General features: G+C 34.9%; 2 protein-coding genes across 9 annotated transcripts in view; both read left to right on the top strand.

Annotated features, from left to right (window-relative positions):
* Positions 1-15,050, top strand: part of LOC139113430 (nucleolysin TIAR) — a 461,769-nt gene extending 446,719 nt beyond the window's left edge. For 6 of the 8 annotated variants that reach the window (XM_070674610.1, XM_070674616.1, XM_070674608.1 and 3 more), the window contains 3 exons: positions 1,325-1,566; positions 1,850-2,033; positions 6,090-6,282. In XM_070674610.1, coding sequence (XP_070530711.1) covers positions 1,325-1,566; positions 1,850-2,033; positions 6,090-6,131 — 468 coding nt within the window. In that variant the 3' untranslated portion in view covers positions 6,132-6,282. Of the gene's footprint in view, positions 1-1,324; positions 1,567-1,849; positions 2,034-6,067; positions 6,283-10,369 lie in introns of those variants that run through there. The other 2 variants (XM_070674611.1, XM_070674609.1) reach the window with 2 other exon arrangements.
* Positions 15,051-21,551: 6,501 nt separating this feature from the next.
* Prp3 (pre-mRNA processing factor 3) lies at positions 21,552-24,200 on the top strand. The gene is made up of 5 exons (XM_070668741.1): positions 21,552-21,858; positions 21,988-22,199; positions 22,293-23,076; positions 23,145-23,502; positions 23,585-24,200. The coding sequence occupies exons 1-5, from the start codon at positions 21,711-21,713 to the stop codon at positions 23,982-23,984; spliced, it is 1,902 nt and encodes a 633-aa protein (XP_070524842.1). The 5' UTR covers positions 21,552-21,710; the 3' UTR covers positions 23,985-24,200.
* Positions 24,201-24,224: the final 24 nt, after the last annotated feature.

The raw sequence follows: 24,224 nt of genomic DNA, 5'->3' as shown, positions 1-24,224 counted from the left end.
TACGAATCGCAGCGGGCTACGTTGCAGATAATCGGAATTATTTTTGAAAGGGAATAGTAGATGCATATTGACATTAATATCAAATCTAATCTTCAATGTTTGTACGTCAAAGCGATGAAGCGCAGCGCGAGATTCTTTGATAAAAATATGAAACTCCACGCTCGGCGTTGTTACGTGTCGTTGAAACCGAATAACGAATACTGCCGTCTCAAAGAAACAACAGTGATCAAAGAAGGAAATAGTTATCCGATCACTACCGGTACTTAACGATTTCGCGCGATTGAGGTGTCTCTATCGGTATATCGGTACACGGCATGAAAGTCCGGCGAGGGAGTAAAAGCGGAAACAGAGAGAGGACAGGGAATCGGGCAAGATTCCGGTCTATTCAGGTGCCTCTCTTCGAAGTGTGTCGGGCCGGGTCTCTTAGCAATTAGCTCCGTTAGGATGGGTAGGTACGCTCGATCTGGGAATGGTACCCGAAGTACTTCCCAAACCCTCTCGTACTCCGCGATAGTACTTCCGTGCATCCATCCACTGCTACTCGGCCCGTGACATCGCTCTAATTGATCTCTATTCCCATAACGCGCTTCTCCCAGGGGAGCTGAGATATCACGTTAGTACGTATCCTGCCATACCCTGTTCTCGTATTCAACGGAATCGAACTAGTTTGCGTGATATCCCGGTTCATCGTATCGCTTTAACGAAGAATATAATATTATAGCTGCGCATTATTTCCGTAAATCTTTTCGAAGCCAAGTTACCAAAAGAAAAGAAAAATCACTGTTAATTCAATATTTCATTCCGCGAAAATAATATTATTATTTCTCATTTTTTTTCCTCAGTATTATTTTTCCATTCGGTGTTACGAGAAGAAAATTTTAATATTATTTAAATATCATAAGAAGTTCGACAAGTACAACATTAAAAAAAAAAAAAAAAAAGAAAAAAAAGATAAATAAATGTTTTTTTATATCACGGAAATAGTACACGTGCAAGAATACATATTCTGTTATACTATTGAAATAATTATAATGTAAAATATAATTTTATAATTAATCCTAGAATAATTTCATCCGACTTTATATCATACATCGTGAAAAATTAATGAGCACTCGCAAGGAGCAGCGGTATAATAAAAAATAATTTACGCGATGGCAATGAAATAATCGCGTTGAAATTCTCGCGTCGCCCATTTCAAGTGAACGACCACACAAATCTTCGACAAAACGAAATTACCATTCCTGACCCTATCGACATCGTTAAGTATAAAATCCAGACAATGTTCTTGCTCTTTTCTATTTCATTGATCTCTCTGCTCTTTCAGGCGTTATCGTCGGCGACGTACCCATACTACGCGGCGGCGGCAGCTGCCGCCGCGGCGGCGGCGGGCGTCGCGGGTGTCGGAGGCGTCGGTGGCGTCGGCGGTGCTGGACAACTAGGATACTGGTACCCACCCCAATCTTACCCTACGACAGCGACGCAAATGCAAGCTGGTGGTTTTCTTCAAGGCATGCAGGGATACACTTATGGACAATTCGCTGGATATCAACAGGCGCAATATATGGGGTAAGCTTTTCGCGTGAGATAAATTGTTCTTTTCCCAAAAACGAAATTTTCAAAGCTTTTAAATAATCGAAGACTCGAATATATACGTTTTTCTATTTTTGTGGCAATAAAGATCGTAAACAAATTGGAATTTTTAACTATACGTTATTCACGACTATTTATATTATATCGTATAAGAATCTATATTAATTTATAATAATTAAAAATCCCGTCGTAGCATTTGTATACTGTGTACTGATTTTTAATATAAAATTTGACAATTACGTGTTTTTTACCAACGTAGAATGGGAATGGGTGCTGTCCACGCTGCTGGCACAGCGGCAGGATGGGGTCAGGGATTACCTGGGGGACCACAGTTACCACCACACCACGCCACGACGGTCACGGCACCCCCAGGGGTGCAAGCCGCACCCCCGCCGCCACCGCCACCGGCACAAATGATGGCCTACCCGATGCAACAGTTCCAGGTAACTATTACTTTATCTATTCTGTACATCTGTATACGCGTGCAAGTGTGCGCCGTACTTGTTTGTGTGATGTTTGTTGGCTAACACTGGAGTGTCTCGCTTTTTACATACTTTTGCATCTTGCTCCTGTTACGTCCAAAAGCAATTTCGTCGGTGCCGGTATTGGCTTGTAAATGTTGCACGCGGAAATTCGATTTGACATCAAAAGGTTACCGAAAGCATGTGTCGGCAGAAGAGTGCGCGTAGTATGTAAATGTACATACGTATATACATATGTATACGTATATTGTCGGTGATCTTAGGAAACCTTATAAACTTGATACTTGATATATCATTCGAGAGATAGAATTTTGCGCGAGTGAAACAGTGAACGCAGCCACGATATAATTAGCCGCAATCATATATTCGGTATAATAATTTGGCCCGAGGTAACGATATTGCGAAGTTGCAGGAGAAACCGCGATATGCTTATTTCAGCAATTTATAGCAGCATAATTAAGATAATTACGTAATATATGCAAGTAAAAATTTGTATCTTCTTAAATGTTATTACAAACTTAAAATTATATATATATATATATTTGTTCACAGAATTAATAATGAATTACTTTCGATGCGTTATATTATTAATCTTTAATTTCTCCGCGCGTCGCTAATTTAGTCCACAAAATTATTCACCCGCCATAAATAAACCAAAATTTACTTAACAATTTAATGAGAAGTAGTAATATACATATGAATGGAATATCAAGATCATACACGCTTGTGCATTAAAACTTATGTTTCTTTTCTTTTTTATTAACAGAGTTGGGTAAAAAAAAATTAACTAAATTGAATTATTATCATACTTTAGTAGTATACATATAATTGGAAATTATTATAAGATTAATAAAATATGTACGTGTGGTAAGTATTTGTCAAAGTGATATAATTACGTTACCCATCTTTAGTAGCTCAATATATATATATATTTTTTTTATTTATTGAAAACGATACGCCGATTACCTCACTGACGAAAATGCTTTAGGACAATTGTGATTGTGATACAATAACTAAAGAGAATGTATGTAGTACGCATGTTTAATAGATCCACATATGTAAGTAACAGCGAAAAATAAAAAAAGAAAAAACTTTATACAACATTATTTCTATTATCTTGTACCGAATTTCGAGAGGTATTCATAGAAACTGAGAGGATAAAAATCTTTGTTAATTTTTCTTTTAATAAAGATATTTAAAACGATGTTTGGTGCTACGGTAATATTTATAAGACTAATAAAACGTCGCATTACGATAAATTATGTTAGTGTCTTCGTATATAATTTTATCTCACATCTTTCTAACGTAATTTTCAATTCGTTTAACACGATTATATTTTTTATCAGTGAAATAGTTTTATTTTTTGTACACCAAGCATTGATGCAACAAGATAAATTCGCTTTCCCGCTCGACACGTGATTATAGGGGATTGTCGAGATTTAGTTATGTTGCAAAAAATTGTGGCTCATGGTAGTGAAGTGAAATATGATACTTATAGTAGTTGTTGTCCAGAAAAGTACACCTCGACCATTTTGCTTTCTGCACAAAATGCACACGTAAGAAAGTGCGCACTACACCACAAGCACACACGCCATCGCTAAAAACGACACTACTACAAAAAAATCTGGAATATTTGAAAAGAGATCAGAGATGGCTTCGGGCAAGCGCAGCGAATGCATTTCAACTCAGCACCGCTTTTAATGCCCCGCGTTCTTTTTGCTTCAAAAACAATTTCTGAACTTGACAACTTGAAGTCTCAGAATTGAGAACGACTATCTTAATTTAAAAGCTCACTAAAAACTCTAGTTTGAAATTTTAAAATTAATTCTCTTATTTCTTCATATTTTCCTTTACATCATTTATTAAATAAGTAAAAAAAAAAACACGTACAACGTATTAAAAATTTTTTTAATACTTGTACTTATATTTAAAAAAATAATATTATTATTCCAAGATCACAGAGATTAGAAATATCAGTTTTGGATAAGAAATTGTTGAGATAAAATCAAAACAGTCAGTGATAATTAAGATAATTAAAAAGTTAAAGGGACATGCAAACGTGAAACCTCATATATTGTGTATACTTAAAAAGACATATCACAAAACTATAGTTATTTAGTGAGTCTTTTGTACATATCGCATATAGAACGAAGTAAAAGTCATGTACCAATGCTCGTCTATCGAAGAAGATATCTCGGTGAGAAAAGTTAGCTCGCTTTCGCACAAATATCTCTTTCCGAAAAACGCATTATATCACTGCATGTCAAGCGAAATACCACTTTGAAAGTTGCTTGAAAACTAGCCACCGAAACCATCCTCAATTGAGAGAAAACACGAGTTCTTAGTACCGGTACCGATAAAACAATGAAAGAAAAATAAAACGTGGAAAATATATGGCCACCGGGATAAATTGCAATTGGTTTCCCTTCTTTTTTTTTCTTTTTTTTTTACTAATACATTTATGTATTTCTGGTTTTTTTTTCCTTTATTACGAATAAGTTATAGTTTTGCATTTGAATATAGAATCTAAGAGAACAAATTTATACACGTATGTTCGCAATTTACAATCACGACCTAAAGGCTGCGAAGTTATGAACATGCAAATATCCCCCGTGTAAATTTACCTATTGTGCGTTAAACTTTAACATGCAGCTAATAATACAGAATGTAAGTTAATCAATAGAAAATTAAAAACAAGAAAGAACGTAGTACGATAAAATCGGGGAAAAAAAAATTTATATTCAATGGATTTGTTAAATATAATACGAACATAAAAAGCTACAATAAATTTTACGTAGATTTAGACTTGCATGAACATGGAATGCGAAATGTAGACATTACATGTATTATGCTTTTTGCACTACATATAACTCAGCTCGAGCATCCCTCCGAAATGGCTTTCTCTTCTTTCTTACTATTATAAGTAATACTTATGACAAAGTCATGATAAAACTACATCATTAAATAATTTTTTATGCCAATACTAATAAATTGAATAATTATTTCGAAATAAAAACGTGACAACTGCAACAAACGTCACCTACATAATTGTGTTAAAAATTTAAATAAGTTTTCTTAATAAACATCTAATTTGTTTTATTAATTAATACATTTTAAAATTAAATATAAATATATAAATAGGCGATAATATTAATTGGTATTTTTTATTGGTCTTTATCCAAAAAGGGATGCTCGAGATATTTAAAAAGACTATCTTTATTTACATATTTCGGTTCGCAGGCACAGTGATCGCTACCACTATCATCGCACGGCCTGGCTTATCCTTTCTTTCGAATATCAATTAGCATCAGGATAACTGCATCTACAACTTGGCTCAACCTCGTATTTAATTTTAAAATTAATCGTTGCAACTTATTTTTACGAAAATGGATAATATTTTCATCGGAGCGAAAAGGAACGAAAGAAAATATGTAAAGAAATAAATCTAAATTAAAAAGAAAATAATAATTCTCGTCTATTCTGTCGACATAATTTATGATATTCAATTATAGATTTCGTTACAGCCTGATCTTGATTTAACTAATATAGACTGAGAAGTTTGCAGTGATTAGGGCAAAACTTGGTAAATTAATTTTGCGATTACTTTGCCGTCACCAATGCGCTCTGAATTAAAGTGGCATATAAGTCGACTACTTATATAATTTATCATTACGATTTTCATGCTTTTATTATTGCGTCAGACGTTGGAGGTTGAGTCATGGCAAAAGTAGATTCAGATCGATTAGAATTCATGTAGTAAAAGAATGTGAGAGACTATAACGGAAAAGCAAGAGTGAAGAATGAAGCAGAAGCAAGAGAGAAAGAGAGAGAGTGAATGAAACGAGAGAGAGAGCGCCAAAGTTAGAGAGCGCATAGACGAACGCGAAGACGAGTGAAAGAGAGGGAGAGAGAGAACTATTGTCGAGCATATTTCTATTACTTTCTTGAAATTCGGACCAAGATTTAACCAGCGTTTGTGTGTTCAAATGGTAAAGTGTGTTCTTGGTTGCGGTCCAGCTAGCGGATGAGGACTGGCTGACGCCTAGCCTTCTAGTGTGATGGTAAGCAAGTACACCCCAACAGGAACAACTTCTACAGCAACAACAGTTACCACCACCATCACCACCATCATTTCCTCCTCCACTACTACCACCACCTCCAACAACAACAATAACAACATTTCCGTCATCATCGATGCACAATCGACCGCGGCAGCAAAAGCAGTAGAGCTCATGCCACTTCCGGCTTGACGGCGCGCGAGCCAAAAGGCAGTAATCACGAAAAGCAGATAACACTTGCTTAGTAAAAACGAAGAAACAAAGTGAGAAATAAAAAAAAAAAGTTAAAAAAAAAAAAAATAAAAATAGCGATTAAGAATTATAAGTCTAGATAATCTTATGCAAGATGCATCCAATATCTCCATTTCCCCCCGTAAGTTTTCACGTCCAATGTAAGAGAAGAGAAAAAAAAAAAATAATAATAACCCGCTCCCGATATTAAGCGGAGATACCTCTCGTCCAGTCTGTAGAATAATCTAGCATCTTGCTCGGCTTGAAGAAATAGATAGCGTTTGCCGTTATAGTAGTATCCGACGCTTCAATACAATACAAATTCGGCATACACGTAAATCATTCGTAATGGTCTGACAAGTTTTTTTTTTTTTCTCTTTTTTAAGTAAAACTGGCCAATTACGTATTCTGTGTATCGTCCAGCGATAATGAGTACATGAGAATTACGAGTCCACATACGTTCAACGGGATCGTGGTTTATCACTGTTTTAATAAAGCGCATAAATTCCTTGATCCTCTTTATGAAAATAAAAAAAAATAAAAAAAAGAAGAGTGCTGACAAATCGCCGGATAACAGACTCGTAACACGAATTCATTATTTTTGTAGTTTGGGCTTAACAGCGAAAATAATAACTCGATAACAGATGGTCGAATGGGACGCTCGCGGCCAAATGCGACGACCTGCGAGCGGTTATGATGTATAAACGATAAATACAAAAATTAATCGCGAAGCATACTCTCGTGAAGATATATAAATATATAAATATATATAATAAAAGAATATATACACAAAGGAATAAAGATTATTATAAACAAAATTCAACAATTAGTTAGTTAGATAGGCATGTTATTAAAAGTTATTCGGGGTCGATTCGATATTCGGCGGCAAAGAGGAAGTGGATCTTGTGTACATTAAATAGCGCAGCATTTTTACGGGGATGAAATAATTTCGGCCCTTTTGTACAATTCGCCCGTCTCAAAAACCACGGCAATTGTTACCGGATCCATATGCATTAAGTATTCCATTTGCCATTGCGAGAAGATCTCGTATTTCGATTAAATATATTTATTTATCGGACTCGTGACCAAACGTTAATTCACACATTGAAATCTACAGGTAATTTAGCATCTCCCTTTGTCATTCGAATTTGTCTTTTGGACGCGACATTTAGACCTGTTGGATACTTTTATAAAATAAACTGACACGTACACGCCGTCAGAAACATCGACGAATTAGCACATTTCAAACCGGGAAAGTGACGAAACGCGTAAAATACTGGTAAAATTACCGTGGTTTTTAAATAAATGTTAGATTTTTATATAAGATGATTATGTAGAATCAAAGGAAATCGAGACGTTTAAGCAATAAAACGTAAAGCTTAAGGAAAAAAAAAAAAGAAAGGCAGCCATCGATCCCTCCGTCTCTTTACAAATCAGTCTCGCTGCGTAAACGAGAGAATACACGAATTCTTAACAACGAAAAAGAAAACTAATACGAATAAAATGGTCAAGATGTACAGGGAAGACAATGCGCACGCGCGCGCATTTTAAACTGTTCGGTAAGCAAATGATCACTATATCCTCGTTGTCCCGAATTTCGATTTAACCAAATTGATACAAAAGAAAAACGAGACCGAAACTCGTATAAATCGCGAACATGTAAGCAATTGCATGAGTGCAATCGTACATATGAGAGCGCGCTAGAGGGGGAGGGAAAGAAAGTATGAAAGCGAAAAGAGAAACGAAAGAATGAGAGGGAGAGAAAGGGAGCGTGAGAAGAAAAGAAAAGAAAAAAAGAAAAAAAGAGAAAAAAAAAAAAAGAAAAAAGAAAAAAAGAGCGACGAATTAATTGCACAAGCAAGGGGCGAGAAAGAAAAGGGTTTAAATAATTCGTAGATAGACATATTGCACAAACAGCACGAAAGTTAGATTAGACGAGTTAAGTTTTTTGTCCACGCGTGCCCTGTCCGCGCGGCAGCCGTTTAGGATCATAATCTCATCGTCGATGTGCTCCACCGCCATTAAAACTATCCGCTTCCTGGGAAAAGGGATCGGTCAGAAAAGATGGAACGAGAAACGAATCGACGAGGTGATAACGCGAGCACTTTCAATACTTGAAAAGATGGGTAGCGGCTGAAAACTTATTGCAGCCCGTTTCCGTTATCTCCGCTGCTCGATCGTTTTGTATCTCCATCGTTCTGTTTCTTGCTCCTCGTATCTACTGCCTCTTCTTACCCCCTTCGGTTTTAAGTACCACAACTCATACTCGTCGTATCGATAATATCTTGTCCTCGCTTTTCTTTCGAAATGCGTTCGTATCGAAGCCACGAGTAGAGCCGGAGGAAACTTATATAGAAACTGGTGTAATTAAAACTTGAAGCTCTTAATCGCCGAAGAATCACGAAAATTAATTTTGACTCGACATTTTTATTTTCAACGGTCAAAATAATAATTTCTAATGAGTTGGACGTTAAATAAAATTCGTGCACTTTCGTCGTTCTAGAAGTTATCAATTTAATACTTTAAAGAAATAGTCTGTCGTGCGTAATATATTGTAACGTTTGTAATCTGATACGCGACACGAATCTTCAATGTCATTCTCGTCTGTATTGAAAGAGATTCATTGTTCAAAGGCATCGGCTTTTGTAAGGCGCGATGATTCGTCAGATATCTCTTTTGAGTTCCTTCTCGTGACATATTTCGTAGATACATAATCTGTAATTTTCTCGCACGGATAGACGGCGAGAAATAAAAAGAAGAATAGAAAGAAAGAGAAAGAGAGAGAGGGAGAGAGAGAAAGGGATAAATTAAAAGGCGACGAGCACATCGATGATGATTGAAATAAAAACGAGATAGGACGAGCGATAGACGACTTTGATATTAATCAAAAGATAGACGGATCGTGCTTTAAGCAAATCAAAAGCGTGTTCGACGTTTCTCAATCAAAAAAAAAAAAAAATCAATGATCAAAGTACGGCACACACGAATGCTCGAAACGTAGCGAAGGAAGTAGATGGCACAATCAAATCTGCCCAACATCGCATAGTGTTTAGATGTTTGTGATGAAAGTAAAAGAAGAAAGGGTGAGAACGAGAAAAAGTAAGAGAGAAAGAGAAAGAGAGAGAGAGAGAAAGAGAGAAAGAGTATGTATGTGTGTGTGCTGTGTGTCTACCAACGATCCGTCGCGATTGTGTCAACCAAATAAAAGAGTGATTTTCTCGCGAGAGGAAAGCTCGACAATAAAAATCGCCACATTTCAACATTTTCAATCGCGATGAATGATTCTGATATAGTAATTTATACTTAACGAAAATTAAGGATAATAATGTTATCGCTATATTGGCTGCATTTTTGTCGCCTTGCTCTTATTTGATTTGCAGCTTTACAAAGATATGTAAAAAGGAATCTACATTATATTTGAGTTACATTTTATACGTTTGTGTGAAAAGTCATCAAAAGACATACTATCAGACTAATTTTTTTTCTGATTTTCTGTTGTCGTTGGCATATATGTTATTAGAGATATATTTGTTCATAAATATATACGTTCAATTACCTGCACATAATTTTCTTACTGAATGCATTTAGCTTATTCTAAATTTTATTATGTCTTTAGTTTAGTACAATATATGAATTATCATGCACGATCGCACGTGATGTAAGCGCGACCACTATTATTTCTTACAGTTTTGCATGTTGATAAACGACAATTTTATAATAATTTTTCGATTCAGTTCTATCGTAACCTGCACCTTGACAAAATTGTGTCCATGTCATGACAATTAAATACTATTCTTTTATCATTTATCTTTATAACGTAACGCTTATCGACAAATATTTAACAGACCATTTAAGAAAATAAAAAAAAAAGAATATCAGAGTGTAAATATATTTATAATAAAAATGCAGGTTACAATCGCAATTTGCAAGACTTTCATATTATTTAAAATTTTAGCTTAAAAACAAAAATTGTCATGTTATATATAATCAAATCTCGTTTTCTAATAGAAATTGGGTGACTAGCCTCGAGGACACGGCACGAGTATGCAAAGAGAAAGCAACAAAATTATAAATAAATATATATACAAACATATAAATATAAAAATGCATATATATATTATATATATAAATATATATATTTGCGCGCAACGGCGGCGAAGGCTGTTATTTTCAATCGTCGTGCGTAAGACAAAGCACTGTGCGTAAAATAGAGAGAAAGAGTTAGCTTTTAAGAAACGACATGAAAAAGAACATATATAAGTAAAAAGAAAATATCGTGTACATTATTAGTTAGGCAAAAGAAATAAAAATATAGGTTATTTTTGTGAAAGGTGGAACGAGCGAGGGGAGAGAGGGGGAACAAAAGAAAGATCGCGGCAAGAGGGACCCAATGGCAGACTGTAATACGAATTATGCAATAAGAACCTGTTATCACGTGCGTTTGCATCTGTCAATCAATTCCTGTACAGTAACTGGAAAAGCGTTTAATCGATAAAAAAAAAAAGATATTAATTGGATTTGACACACTCTACTTTTACGTTCCTTATGTTCCGCTCAATCACTCCCCTTATCGAATTGCTCGCTATGCACTACGACTCGATTCCACCTTCGACAGAGAAAAAAAAGTAAGGAGTCCAGCGTTCTTACAAAGAATCAGCGTGGACATCCGATCTTGTAAAAAGTATTTAAAAAGAGCGCCTTAAACACGAAGGCGCGCGTAACTTGATGTAGTCCTGTATGTTGTCTAGGACATATACCGAGAGGAGCTAGCCGATTGACCGAATCGTCGCGTTAAAGAGAAAACCAAAATGTAGCATAAAGTGATAGATAGATAATTATTAATGTAACCTGATCTGAAGTAGGCAAAAATAAAGGGGCAATGGTGTCGCGGACGGAAACGACGGATGACGGGGAAGTGTGAAACGGGGCGAAATAAATTGTAAAAAGAACCGGTGAACTTGAATGCCACGCCATAGGACAAAACTGGCAAAAGAGATCCACTTATGGTACCTAAGTCATGGACCCATTCGTAAAGAAAAAAAAAAATAAAAAGAAAAAAAAAGAGAAACGCGCGCGCATACACGAGGTGTAAAACATATACGCGTATGTAAATACACACAACACCAAGTACACAAAATGCACACGGCATACGTGTAGAATCTAGCGGCGAGAAACTTAACAAAAAGCTCTAGATAGTAGTCTAATCTAGTTTGTCGATCATTAGGTTAAACAAAATAAATGCGTTCATGGGGGATAGTGCAATAACTAATATCCGCAAGTTATACTCGACACTCTTATACGACACAAGTGGCAGAATACGTGTATATGCATACATCGGAAAACAGATATTGACATGTATAAACATATAAACACATATACACAGAAACGCGTACTGCGGCTGCTGCCTCCATCCTTCGCCCGCGTTAACTCGCGAGGTCTCAGATTTTATAATCTGCCAATTGGCGTGCTAGACGACAAGATTTATATCATTTCTAGATTTCTATTATCGCGTCGATTATAAGCTTTACCTAAACGAACCACTCTCCCGGTTATCCAATCCTTATCAAATTAATATCCAAATTACAACACAAAATTTAACGCGTGCCTTTTTTTTTTATTTTTTTTTTTTTATTCTATGTTACTTCGCGATTTCTCTGTCACGTAGCGTGAATTCCTCTCTCTCTTATTAGTATCTCGTAACGGGCACTGTGTCTTCTTCATCCGTGCGTCTCCTCCCTTGATACTCTCTTACTTGTTTCCGTAATTGTCGCGATGCCACCGCATATATTCCCTCCGCCTGAACAGACTTATCTCGCGGAGACTTACCAAACGATAGTCGACAATCATTGAAGAAACATACATTTAGAAACTTGTACGTGTTCTTTTCACCGAGGGCTAGGTATTAATTATCGTCACCGACGTGTTTGCACAAGTCTTGTGCGGGCAATTAACAGAGGACGTGGCATCGGTCTTGGGGGAAAGTAAGAGAGCAAGGAGTATTAATTGCCTACGATGCTATCCTATCGTGTTCGTAATGCTTTTGCCTCTCGCAAATGTACCGCAAAACGTGATTTTGATATCGATCAACACGCAGGTACCGCGATGCACACACGAAACATATCATCGAGCCAATCAGTCGATCCTACCACTCCCAATTAGGAATTGTAATGAGGGATGTGGAATGCAATTAAGCGATTGACGCTTCGAGTTGTTTAAATTTACAATTGTGCTCACGAAAATAACGTTTTTTTATTTTTCTTTTGCTTTTTCTCGACTAGAGGCGGTGACGCTTAGGATTAAAACTCGTTAGCCGGTTCTGTGAAATTTATTGCATACTATACGTTCGTTTCGATTATACAAATTGCGTGCGTAGCAATGACAATCGTTATAATTTACTTCGATATAATCTGAACGTGATATCAAGAATAGTATTCATGGGCTGTGTATTTAAATTAAGATGACGCTTTAATTTCCACTTTATGATTACCGATATTCGTCACTTCCGTGAGACTTTATTAATTATAAATTGATAGGTACAAGATAGCGAGTTGTTAAAAATTTTTAGCGTTTCGATTACTATTACTACGACATAGGCATATCAGATGTATAATTTTTTTACTCGAATAATTTCGTTGATTGTTATACGAAAACAAAGTTGATTTTATATTCTAAGATATACTATTGTTTTTTTTTTATCTAAATTTTAAAACGTAATTCGTGACTGAACGCGTATATTTTCTTTCTAATCGAGGTGCATTTAACTTAAACATTTACATTTGGATGCCCCTCGAAAATTTAATGTAATTCTTAGCGGGACGAGGGCAGCAGTCGAGCCAAATTGGGATACTTATCGATGCAAAGCACCGTGGAAACAGCTTAGTGTTAGCGCAAGAATGTTCAAGAAAAAAAAAAAATAATAAAATAAAATAAAAAAAGCACAGTGAAAGAAAACAAAAGTAGGAGCCGTAAGCGTAGATACCGAGCATAAAACATAAAGTAATGTATGTATATAATCATATATATTATACAAAAAAAAAAAAGACTACAAACAAGACATGCGCATCTATATATAATACAAATATGTATATTATATATACATATATGCATATATATATGTGTAAGATGATAACAATAGCCAACAGATAGAAGCTATAAACGAGTATAAGCTTAACGAAGGGAAGAAGGGAGCGAACGAATGCGAATGCGCGGCATATGTAAATGTCCGCTTCGTGACATACTGTGTTAAATACATTTAGTTGTAAGAAATAAGAAAACACATTGAGATATAACTTGTAAGTGAAGATAAATGTGGCTAGCCTGCCGGACCCCCTGAGCCCCTCAAATATAAGTACATGTAATGTATGGAACGACAGCAGGAGAGAAAGAGCGAGCGAATGAGAGAGAAAATGTGTGTGTGTGTGTGTGTATATGTGTGGAAGAAAGTATGTATGAGAGAAGAGATTAGTGAAGTGAAGATGCGAAGAAAAAATGAAAGGATATGAATGCGTCATATGCTATAAAAAAAAAACGTGAGAAAACGTGAGCGTGAAAGAAAATAGGAAAAGAGAAAAACAAGGAGTAATATGCTTCAGCAGAAAATGCGTTAAGAAATAAAATTAAAAAAGAAAAAAAAAAGAATACGATATATTATGATCGCGTCCGATTCATACAGAGATTACGACGTTCCTTCATTTTTTTAATTTTTTTTTCTCGTAGATTTTCGTACGATTTAACGAAGTATGCGTTGCGAGACCCCGTAGTTAGGCCCTTTTCCCTATCCCGATGCGACACGCGGCATATCACTTACGACCGTACGCTAAGAAGTTAGGTGCCTTTATCCACTTCTTTATGTGTATGCATTTCGGTAAAAAAAAAAAAGAGAGAAAAATAAAATAGAAAAAAAAAGAAAAAAGAAAGAGAGAGATAACGAGAAACTGAAAAATTGCAAAAATGCGGACGATCGAGAGAGAAAAAAAAAATGAAAAATATATACATGAGTAAAAAACATACACATATTGTATATCTCACATGAAATGGCACGGCGGAGCTCGAGGGAAGGGGCCGGTATGACATCCATCCATCGTGCATCGTTTGGCACTGTGCTCATATTACGCAAACAGCCACCGAAATATCGGCACGACGAAAACAAACGGCAACAAGCGTAATAACGAAAGCGGCGAGAGCGATCATCCGCTCGCGACTTAAGTATACTTCCGCGATTAAACATATGGCCCGCGGGGTCCCATGGCAGCCTCGTTGCATATTTAAGTTAAAAAGCTAGGAAACGCGGCTCAAGAGCGTCTCACGTCGAGCGAGAACCGTATAATGTATATGTAATTTGCAACGATGCGTGACAGAGCACGCACAAGCAACAATACACAAATCACACGCATATACACATGTAGAGAATACGAGAAGCGCTGGAGCCGTGTATTACGCGCGCGGGCAGCAGAGACAGACATGTGTACACAGATAGGGCGAGATGTGTACGCTTGCAGGAACAATTTTCACACAATATTACACGCAACATTATCGCGAGACGCCCTGGGACGTGCGTAAGAAAAAACAATGTATGATATTATATATATATACATATAAAAAATATATATATATATATATAAAATATAGCATATAAAAGTACATTATAAATAATGATGAATATAAATAAAAAATATATATATAAATACTATGGAAAAAGTAAACAAAGTATAAATATGAAGGAAGTATATAAACGAAAATATAGGATAAAACACGCATAGGCTTAAGAATACAAGATATTATTATGATGATGTATGGTTGGTTTATAATGTAAAATATATTATAGAAAATGTATGTTGTGTTATTTTAACTTCCGGTCAATCCCACATCAATCTTTAGAATAGGATACGATTACTTAATTTTTGATTAATTTAATTGTATTTCTTTTTTTTTCTTTCTTTCTTTACTGATTTGGAGTAGCGTACATTTATTTTGATAAATTTTCATAGATTAATAAGAATTAAATTTGCCAATAATTTTATCATTTTTCTCTCGTCCGTAATTTTTGTGCAATTGAAATAATTTTGTAGCAATAATCTTTCCTATCTGTTTATATGATGAAAACAAAGAGCATTTAACTCTAAGTACAAACAGCGCGTAACAGTTAAACGTTTGCATTCAGCAGTAATTAAACGTAAACATCGCTCGCATCGATAGTAGCCGCGAGATATAACGGCTGTATGCGCTTGTTCTGCTCGTAAAAAAAATAAGGGTTGGGCACCACAACGCGGGTAATTATACAAACGCGGCGAACACGAAAACGAAGAGAAGGAAATATGTGCACTGTACGAAACATTAACCGAGGGGAAAAAGAAAAAAAATGAAATACAATTTCAATTTTTAACAATCACTATTTTTCTGTAAAAATATTTGTTTTAGTATTTATCTTATAATCTTTAAAATAATTCCCACGGTATACGTATATCGTACATTTAAATCTCGTTTAATAAACGAACATTGTCTAAATTGACGCAAGAAAATTATTTCAAAATATCTCGAAGAGACAGAAACGTTGATAAAAATTAAAAAAAAAAAAAAAATGAAAACGGAATGGCATAGTAAATTATTTAGCTATTTTAAATGCCGCGGATTATTTATATATTCCTCAACAATTTTTACGTATCTCGCGTATTTTTGACAAAACGCAAAAACGCCGAAAACTTTCAATGCACGACATATGTATATGTATATATTGCCTATGTATGCTTCAATGATTTAAATATACTCTAATCTTTCCGTAATATTAACCGAGTAATGTGAGCTACGATATCTAATTAGCAAAAGCTAAAAGTAAACAATTAAATTGGCGATATTCGACAAAGGTTGCATCGGGGATCGCGTGTGTAACTGTGATACGATACACCCTTTACCCAGCTCCATACACATTCGCGCGCACCTGTGTACACGTTTCTGCGTAGCCGAGGAATCGTGTGTTGCGTATAGCCGGTAGATACAGCCACGCTTAATTGCGAGGCAGGGGTGCGATGCCCGGTTATTTTAGCCCAGACTGACAGACGCGCGGACATGACAGCCGAGGAAGTCCAAGCTCCCTGTTCGCGCCGCGTGTGCAACAGCAGTAGCAGCATCCCAGTAATGCTCAACCACTCGCATGTCGTACCGCGCTAATAATTTCCTTGGCAGTTGCTTAAGTATTTTGCCGAGTCGAAAAGCACCGCCTATTTTTTTTATAAAAACCTCCCTCACTCCTAGCCTTTTATATTCCTACGTCATACGTTATTAATTAGAGGATAATTTCAAATTTGTTGTTGGAAAACCATGACAATGATAATGATACTGTGTACATATGGTACTAAATATCCTGGGAATTACGTTACTCCCTCACCGCAATAATACTTCTTAATATGTACATTTTTTAATTGTACACATATTTCATACATTAAAATTTTAAAGATATGTACGAATTAAAAACCAAAGAAAAAAGAAAAAAGAAAAAAAAATTACTGCGGTAAATAATAAAAAATGGCAATGCATTCCTTCGGCAAGATTAGCAAGCTCAGAGCTGATAGTTACAAAAAAAAAATTGGGAACCCTTACCGTATAGATACATATTCACCAATATGCGTACACATATACAATCTATCACATATCTTCGCACACGTGATGTATAGAGAGGCGCCCGTCTTTCTATGTGTGAATATACACGCGCAAATCTCCGTTAATACATCGAATACCCAACGGCCGTACAAGAGAATAGCGTAGTATAAAGCATAAACTACAATTAGTGGTAATCCGCGTGACACGGGCATGGCACCCTTTGCGCATATTAGAGCATTAGCTACCGACTCATACGAGCGAACCGTACATCATTTCAGGACGTGCCCACGTCTACTGGCAAAATCGTTAAATTTACGAAGAAACACGACTGACCCGATATATAATGACTAAATATAACTCGTTTAGCATATCATCTGTATTTGTGTCTATGCATCGTGTCTATACGGATTGTACATCATTTTTATTACAGGACTTTTTTTTTTTACGCATCCGTTATCAGAATTGTCACGAGCGTTCATCGGTAAAATTTTTTTATTTTTTATTTTTATTTATTTGCGCAGAATAAATTGGTAGACTATCCTCCTATCTTAAAAAAGCTGCGTTAGATTGAACTGAATTTCGCGTGTCGCTAGAATAAATATTAACTGCCAAGGACTTGCGGTTTGATAATTTTAAACGGCAAAATTATTCCGACGTTTTAGTACTATTTTTGCAGCACCGATGTAATTTTATATAGTAATTTGTATCAGGCGTTAAACGTATTACGGACGAATTACTAATTAATATTATTTGATATGATTTTATATATTTAATTATTTTATATAATATATTAAAATATTATTGATATTATTTTGCGACGTGAATTTTCCCACCCGAAATGCTTATTAGTAGAACATGTACAATAGAGAAAAAAAAAATGGACTCACCGACAGATGCGTAGCGGCGAAGCACTCTGCAAGACGATCCTGTAACATAAAAAGAGAAAGATTAAATTGTAGACATGTCAAAATTAATTTTCACAAATTAAAACAAAATATATAAACGCATACCTAATTTTTTTTATCAAATAAATAAAAATTATGTTAATTAAATATTAAGCTTAATATATCGCGAGTCTGCAACTTACGGATACATTGCAGTACTTGTCGTTTAAATAAATTATTTGTACTTTACTTAATTGACCTAAAGAAATTAATATAATTAATGTAGTATAAATTACATTTAAGGAGCAAAGAACGTTTAAAGTACTATGTAAGATATGTACGTACAATTTATTGTTGAAGTAAGAGTAAATTAAGCACATAAAGCACGCACATTGTAATGTTTAGTATTTCATAAAAAAAAAAGCTGATAAGGCTATTCTTACGTGCATCGCAGATTTCGTGATTGTTTGCTGCTTCTAAATCTCAGAAGCTCGTTACATCAATTACAATGATAAACGGATCTCGCGAATGTGGTTAGTTAATTTGGTTCTCGCGATTATCGAGACGTTGACGGTGTATCTTATGGATAAGGGCGCTGTGAATCCTGCCACTTATCTGTACAGTCAAAGTACGGAAATGGGAACGCCGCAATTTTATGGTTTTGCGGAAATAGATATGGACTACAGTCAAGAGCCAAGTGAAGCAGAACACGATCGTAAAAAAAAAAAACACAATGAAAGAAAAGAAAAGATATCAGTCTATTCTGGAAAGGTGCATCGTCTGCAGAGTGTTTTAAGAGCCACGAAAAATTTTTCAAATGTAAGTTCTTTTTCTAACAAATAAGATTTACGACATAAAACGGAATACTTAAAAGTTACGATAAGTTTAACATTAACTGCTATTGATAAAAAATCGGTTTATACGATACGCCCAATCGCACAGATAAAACGAAGTTTTATGAACCATAAATTTTGTAATAAAAAGTAAGTAAATTAACGTAAGTATATCACATCGATAAAGCAAAGAAATCGATTGCTCTCTTTCTTCATTTTGCAATACAAAAGTTTATAGACTTTTGCACACCTTGTGTAAAGGATTTTAAATAAAGATTGACGTAAAAGATTATAGTTCGTTATCACAATTCAAATCATATTCTATTACGAAAAAAAATATTGCCAAAAAGAGTTTTAAATAATTAAATTTATCTTAGACTGAATTGCCTAGCCAGGATAAAGTTCGGTTTTACAAACTGGATTCAGGAATTGTGTGGTATGTTCGCGCTAGATAACTTGTTCCATATCAACAGTCAGTTTCAGTTACTTTGTAGTAATTTGCCTAACAGATAGCTATAGCGTAACTTTTACTTGCGAATACAAATCAAGCGACCTGCATGAGTATCTATAGTTGTAAATTTAAGTTTGGGCAACTAAACATACTGGTTTGCAGACGAATCATCTTTTTTTTTTTTAATATTTTTTAAATGTTTCACAGATTTTTCTAATTAATTTTGATTTTATATTCATAATCCGTTATTACAATTTTAATCTTATAGGTACATTTGTTTTTATTATTATTATTTCTGTTCAAAAATAAAAATTAAATTATTGTGTTAAAATCAATATAAAGCTAACACTTATATTTTAATTATACATGTATTAATTAATTTAAAAAATTACCGAATGCAAATATTAATTTTTATGACATTACATTACATAATCAAAAGTGAATTTGTAGATATCTAAAGTTTTTCATGCTTATAAGTTTAAGCATATATTTTGCCAATAATCAGTTTTTAAATCAATTTAAACAAGGTTTTTTTTTTACTTTATATCAAATTATATACTGTTTTATACATTTATGAACTGAGAGAGCGATGATTAACGCAATATGTATTGACGCGAAACGAGTGAATAAAATGCATTTTAATATTTTATCACTAAAAATAAAGGATTGATTTTCAAAATAATTATATATTAATTATTGCTCGATAATTGTTACGTGTTACCATGAAACAGCAATAATTCTAACGATCATTATAACGCATTTCGCTAACAGTAGAAATAAACAAGTAATATTCTACAGTGTCGTACATGCCAATTAAGTCTAATTGATGCTTAACCCGAACAAAGGAAATGCGGTACAGAATTCCAATTCCTTCATTTCAATCAACAGAAAAGTTTAGAGCAACAGCCTCGGAATGAAGCAAATGTGGTTCGCAGAATTGGCCTCATCGGTCACCAGAGAAGCGTGGAACAGCGTAGTTCCCTCTGCCATTCTCATTTGCGGTTGTCGGTCCACTGCCATTCCGCCGCCCTCGCAACCGCTTTCGTCCTTTACACCTTCGTATATTTCGTTCCAGCAACATCACGTTACGTTGTAAGTCTCCTCCAAACAGCCGTAAGATGCATAGTGATTGATTGTTCAATGCTTCGATGTATTGTGCGCCGAAACTATTGAAAGTGGTCATGCCAACCATTGGAATTTAGTAATTTGATTCTCATGCAATGTATCGATTAGACATTAGACCATCTTGCTACAATAAATGATGTACTTGTGTATAATAAAAAAGTTTTGCGCACTATTTACACCTCCGCATTGTTATTTATTGCCATCAAATATTCGTCAATTAACCCCTGACTTTAAAAAATTAATTGTCACTAGAAAATAGCTTAGTAAAATTTATTTTTGGCATAATTATATAATTTATATTACTTTAATTACATTGTGGAAAAAAATAAAAATTAAAATCTAGTACAATACGTTTAATACGGCGCACCTATGTAAGAGTAATGAAGTGCACAATCTGTGGTATGCATAACTCTCAAACTTGAAAATCTAAGTCCATGTGTGCTAATTACGAAAAGCTATCTAAATCTCCTCTGAGGGTTTCTCTCTTTCTGTCTCTCTCTTTCTCTTTCTAAAAGTGGAATAATATAAGTAACCATGCATTGGCCGAATAAGCGAAAGCGTAATTTACCGGCGAACTATTTATATAAATTTTTAATAATAATTATGTATGCAATCTATTCCTGTACATTTATTTAAAGAAAAAAAAATAAATAAATAAAATAAAAAAAAAGAAAAAAAAAATCGAATTAAACTATACCTAGCTCTATTTTAAATCACACTATTTCACGTTATACACATACGTATGTACACTCACCGTCAGGAATGGCGTTCGTGGTGCTGCGACGGCGGCTAGCGTACGTGATCTTGGCGTGGTGGGCGTCGAATCTCACACGAAGCACGCGCGTAGATGTGTTACGGCGCACAGGTCACAGAGGACTGAGGGAGAACGCGGCCTACTACACCTCCCCGCACTCGGCGGCCGAGAGTGGGGGAAGTCACGTACGCCAGCCGCCGTCGCCGCTCGCCGCAGAAAATGCCATATCTGCTTTTTAATATACTCATATACACGTATGAAAAGATGTATTAATATGCTAGGGGATTTTGTGAAGATTGGTACTCAATTGCACGAACAGAAATAATCACGATCGATCGTTAGCAGTAATATTAATTCGTTAATTATATTTCAAACACAAATCAATATGTTTTTAAAATTAAAAGAAATCTCAGTGTTATACATAATTCAATAAATACATTTTCATCAAGCAGGCTGTTTCGTGTTTAAGTCACTGGATCTAAGAGAATGAACCAATCAAGCTCCACTACTGCTCGGTTCACAACTGCGAGAATTCGTTGTGAAATGTAACTCATGTTATGCCGTATGTACGGTAAAAGGAGCACTGGAGCACTTGGTGATGTCTAACCTTAATGTTCGTAAGATGCTTATATTGTAAAAATACCAATTTTATTACAACATAGTGAAACCAGCTATATGAATAATCAACGAGTGATTTAAAAGTGCAAACATGTCTTATTTAACGAGAAAAGAAATAGACGAAATGAAGCCGCAGATCGAAAAAGCGGTTCATAAATTCCTTGGCTTCAGTGAACCAGCAATTGTTACTACCGCTGTCAATTGTATCAATTCTGGTTATGACAAACGTAAAACAGCAGGTTAGTAATAAAAAATATCTGTCACCTTATTAGCACAAAGCGAATTATTTACTATACTATTTTACATATATTTGAACGTCTACAATTCTATGTAATGTATATACAATTGTAATTTATGTACTTTTCTAGATAAATTATCGGCTTTATTAGAAGACAAGAAAGCTTCTAAATTAACGGAAAAGATATTTACAATTTATGATGATACTAAAGCATCCCAAAAAAATAAAAAACGGTCTCATCCCGAGGATAAAGATAAAGACAAAGATGCAAAGAAATCGCGATTCAAAGATGATGAAACAAAAAATGAAAAACCTATAGATATTCAACTATCCGCGGATAAGGTATTAAAATTTTATACATGTTATTTTAATATGCTTTATATAATACTATAAATGCTTTAATCATATAAGCTTATTTCTTTTGTACACGTATAGATAAAACAAATGATGGCTAATGCTCAAAGGGAAATAGAAGAAAGAAAAAGAGCTTTAAAAGCAATAAAACAGGAAGACGTTTCTGCGAAACCTACATTTAAAGGACGTGATACTTTGCCAACAATAGGAAGTATGTATAATCAAGGCCTACTGAGTAAAACAGATTCTGACAAAGCAAGGAAAATAGCTGCACTACAAGCCCAAATCAGAAATAAATTAAATTCAGGATTACTTAACACTGTTAATGTGCCGGATAAACCAACTCCCTTAATCTTGGACGAATCTGGTAGAACGGTAGATATAACGGGCAAAGAGGTGCAACTTACTCAAGTTGTACCTACATTAAAAGCTAATATACGCGCAAAAAAAAGAGAGGAATTCAAGGCTCAACTACAAGAATCAAAAGGCCCGGAAGAAATACAAGATACTCATTTTTTTGATAACAGAATAGGTGTGAAGCCAGCAATGCGCGGTAAACGTGCATTAAAGTTTCACGAGCCAGGAAAATTCCAACAATTGGCAGAAAGAATGCGCATGAAAACACAATTAGAGAAATTGCAAAATGAAATTAGTCAAATTGCTAGAAAAACTGGTATTAGTTCAGCAACCAAATTAGCTCTTATCGCACCTAAAACCGAAGCTCTTAGCGAAGACGTGCCTAATATAGAATGGTGGGATTCTGTCATATTAACAAGTGGATATCCTAATGAAAATGAATCGACGGCGATCAAAAATTTGACCATTACAAATTTAGTAGAGCATCCGACACAAATGCGGCCTCCAAGTAGGTATCAAATATATTATTATTAATTATTCTTATTTACATAATTTTTATAATTATTTTTTATACAGCGGATCCTTTGAAACCAATATACATGCCTGTGTTTCTTACAAAGAAAGAACGTAAGAAATTAAGAAGACAAAATAGACGAGAGACTTGGAAGGAAGAACAAGAAAAAATTCGTCTAGGATTAGAACCACCACCGGAACCGAAGCTGCGAATTTCGAATCTTATGCGAGTTTTAGGAACTGAGGCTGTACAAGATCCGACTAAAATCGAAGCTCATGTTCGACAACAAATGGCTAAGAGATTGAAGGCTCATGAAGATGCAAATGCAGCACGGAGACTCACTGCTGATCAACGTCGTGAAAAAAAGGCGAGAAAGCTGAAAGAAGATACAAGTCTTGGCGTACACGTCTCTGTTTATAGGTAAATATTATATATACAATTTTTCTACCTAGTAATGCATTTACGGATAATAATGAATATATTTAACTGAACATCTTTACAGAATACGCGATCTCGTCAACAATGCTTCAAAGAAATTTAAAGTGGAGACTAATGCAAAACAACTTTATCTTACTGGATGCGTAATGCTGTTTCGAGATTGTAACGTCGTTGTGGTGGAAGGGGGAGCAAAACAACAAGCGAAGTACAAACGATTGATGATGCATCGCATTAAATGGGAAGAGGACATAGTGAAAGATAATGACGGGAATGATGTACCTAACAGATGTGTACTGGTTTGGGAAGGGACAAGTAAGCAACGGCATTTCGGAGAAATTAAATTTAAAGTGTGCCCAATCGAAAAGATGGCTCGGGAGCATTTTAAGAAACATCAAGTAGAACATTATTGGGATTTAGCCTATAGTGGTGCAGTTCTCGATAATACAGATGAAGTACGCTCCTAAAATACAATCATGTAAATTAACTAAACACACAATTATAACTAATGCAACAAATAAGTGACTTCTGTACAACTTGACAAAGTTATTGAAGTGAGAAATAAAAAATGTAACCATAACAGAGTGAACATAAATAAAAAATAATCATTGTTTCTCAAAATTCAATTAGCTGTTCAGAATCTTATAACGAAATTTTAATATTGTATTTATTTGTATTTTATTATCAAATTATATTACTATTTTAAC

The sequence above is a fragment of the Cardiocondyla obscurior genome, linkage group LG02 (assembly GCF_019399895.1).
Source record: "Cardiocondyla obscurior isolate alpha-2009 linkage group LG02, Cobs3.1, whole genome shotgun sequence".
Classification (NCBI taxonomy): domain Eukaryota; kingdom Metazoa; phylum Arthropoda; class Insecta; order Hymenoptera; family Formicidae; genus Cardiocondyla; species Cardiocondyla obscurior.
This window is presented reverse-complemented; position numbering and strand designations above follow the sequence as displayed.

Coding starts and splice junctions, on each gene's coding strand:
- Prp3 (XM_070668741.1), top strand. CDS start 21,711: ATGTCTTATTTAACGAGAAAAGAAATAGACGAAATGAAGCCGCAGATC. Junction 21,859..21,987: donor TGACAAACGTAAAACAGCAG/GTTAGTAATAAA, acceptor GTACTTTTCTAG/ATAAATTATCGGCTTTATTA. Junction 23,503..23,584: donor GTACACGTCTCTGTTTATAG/GTAAATATTATA, acceptor ACATCTTTACAG/AATACGCGATCTCGTCAACA.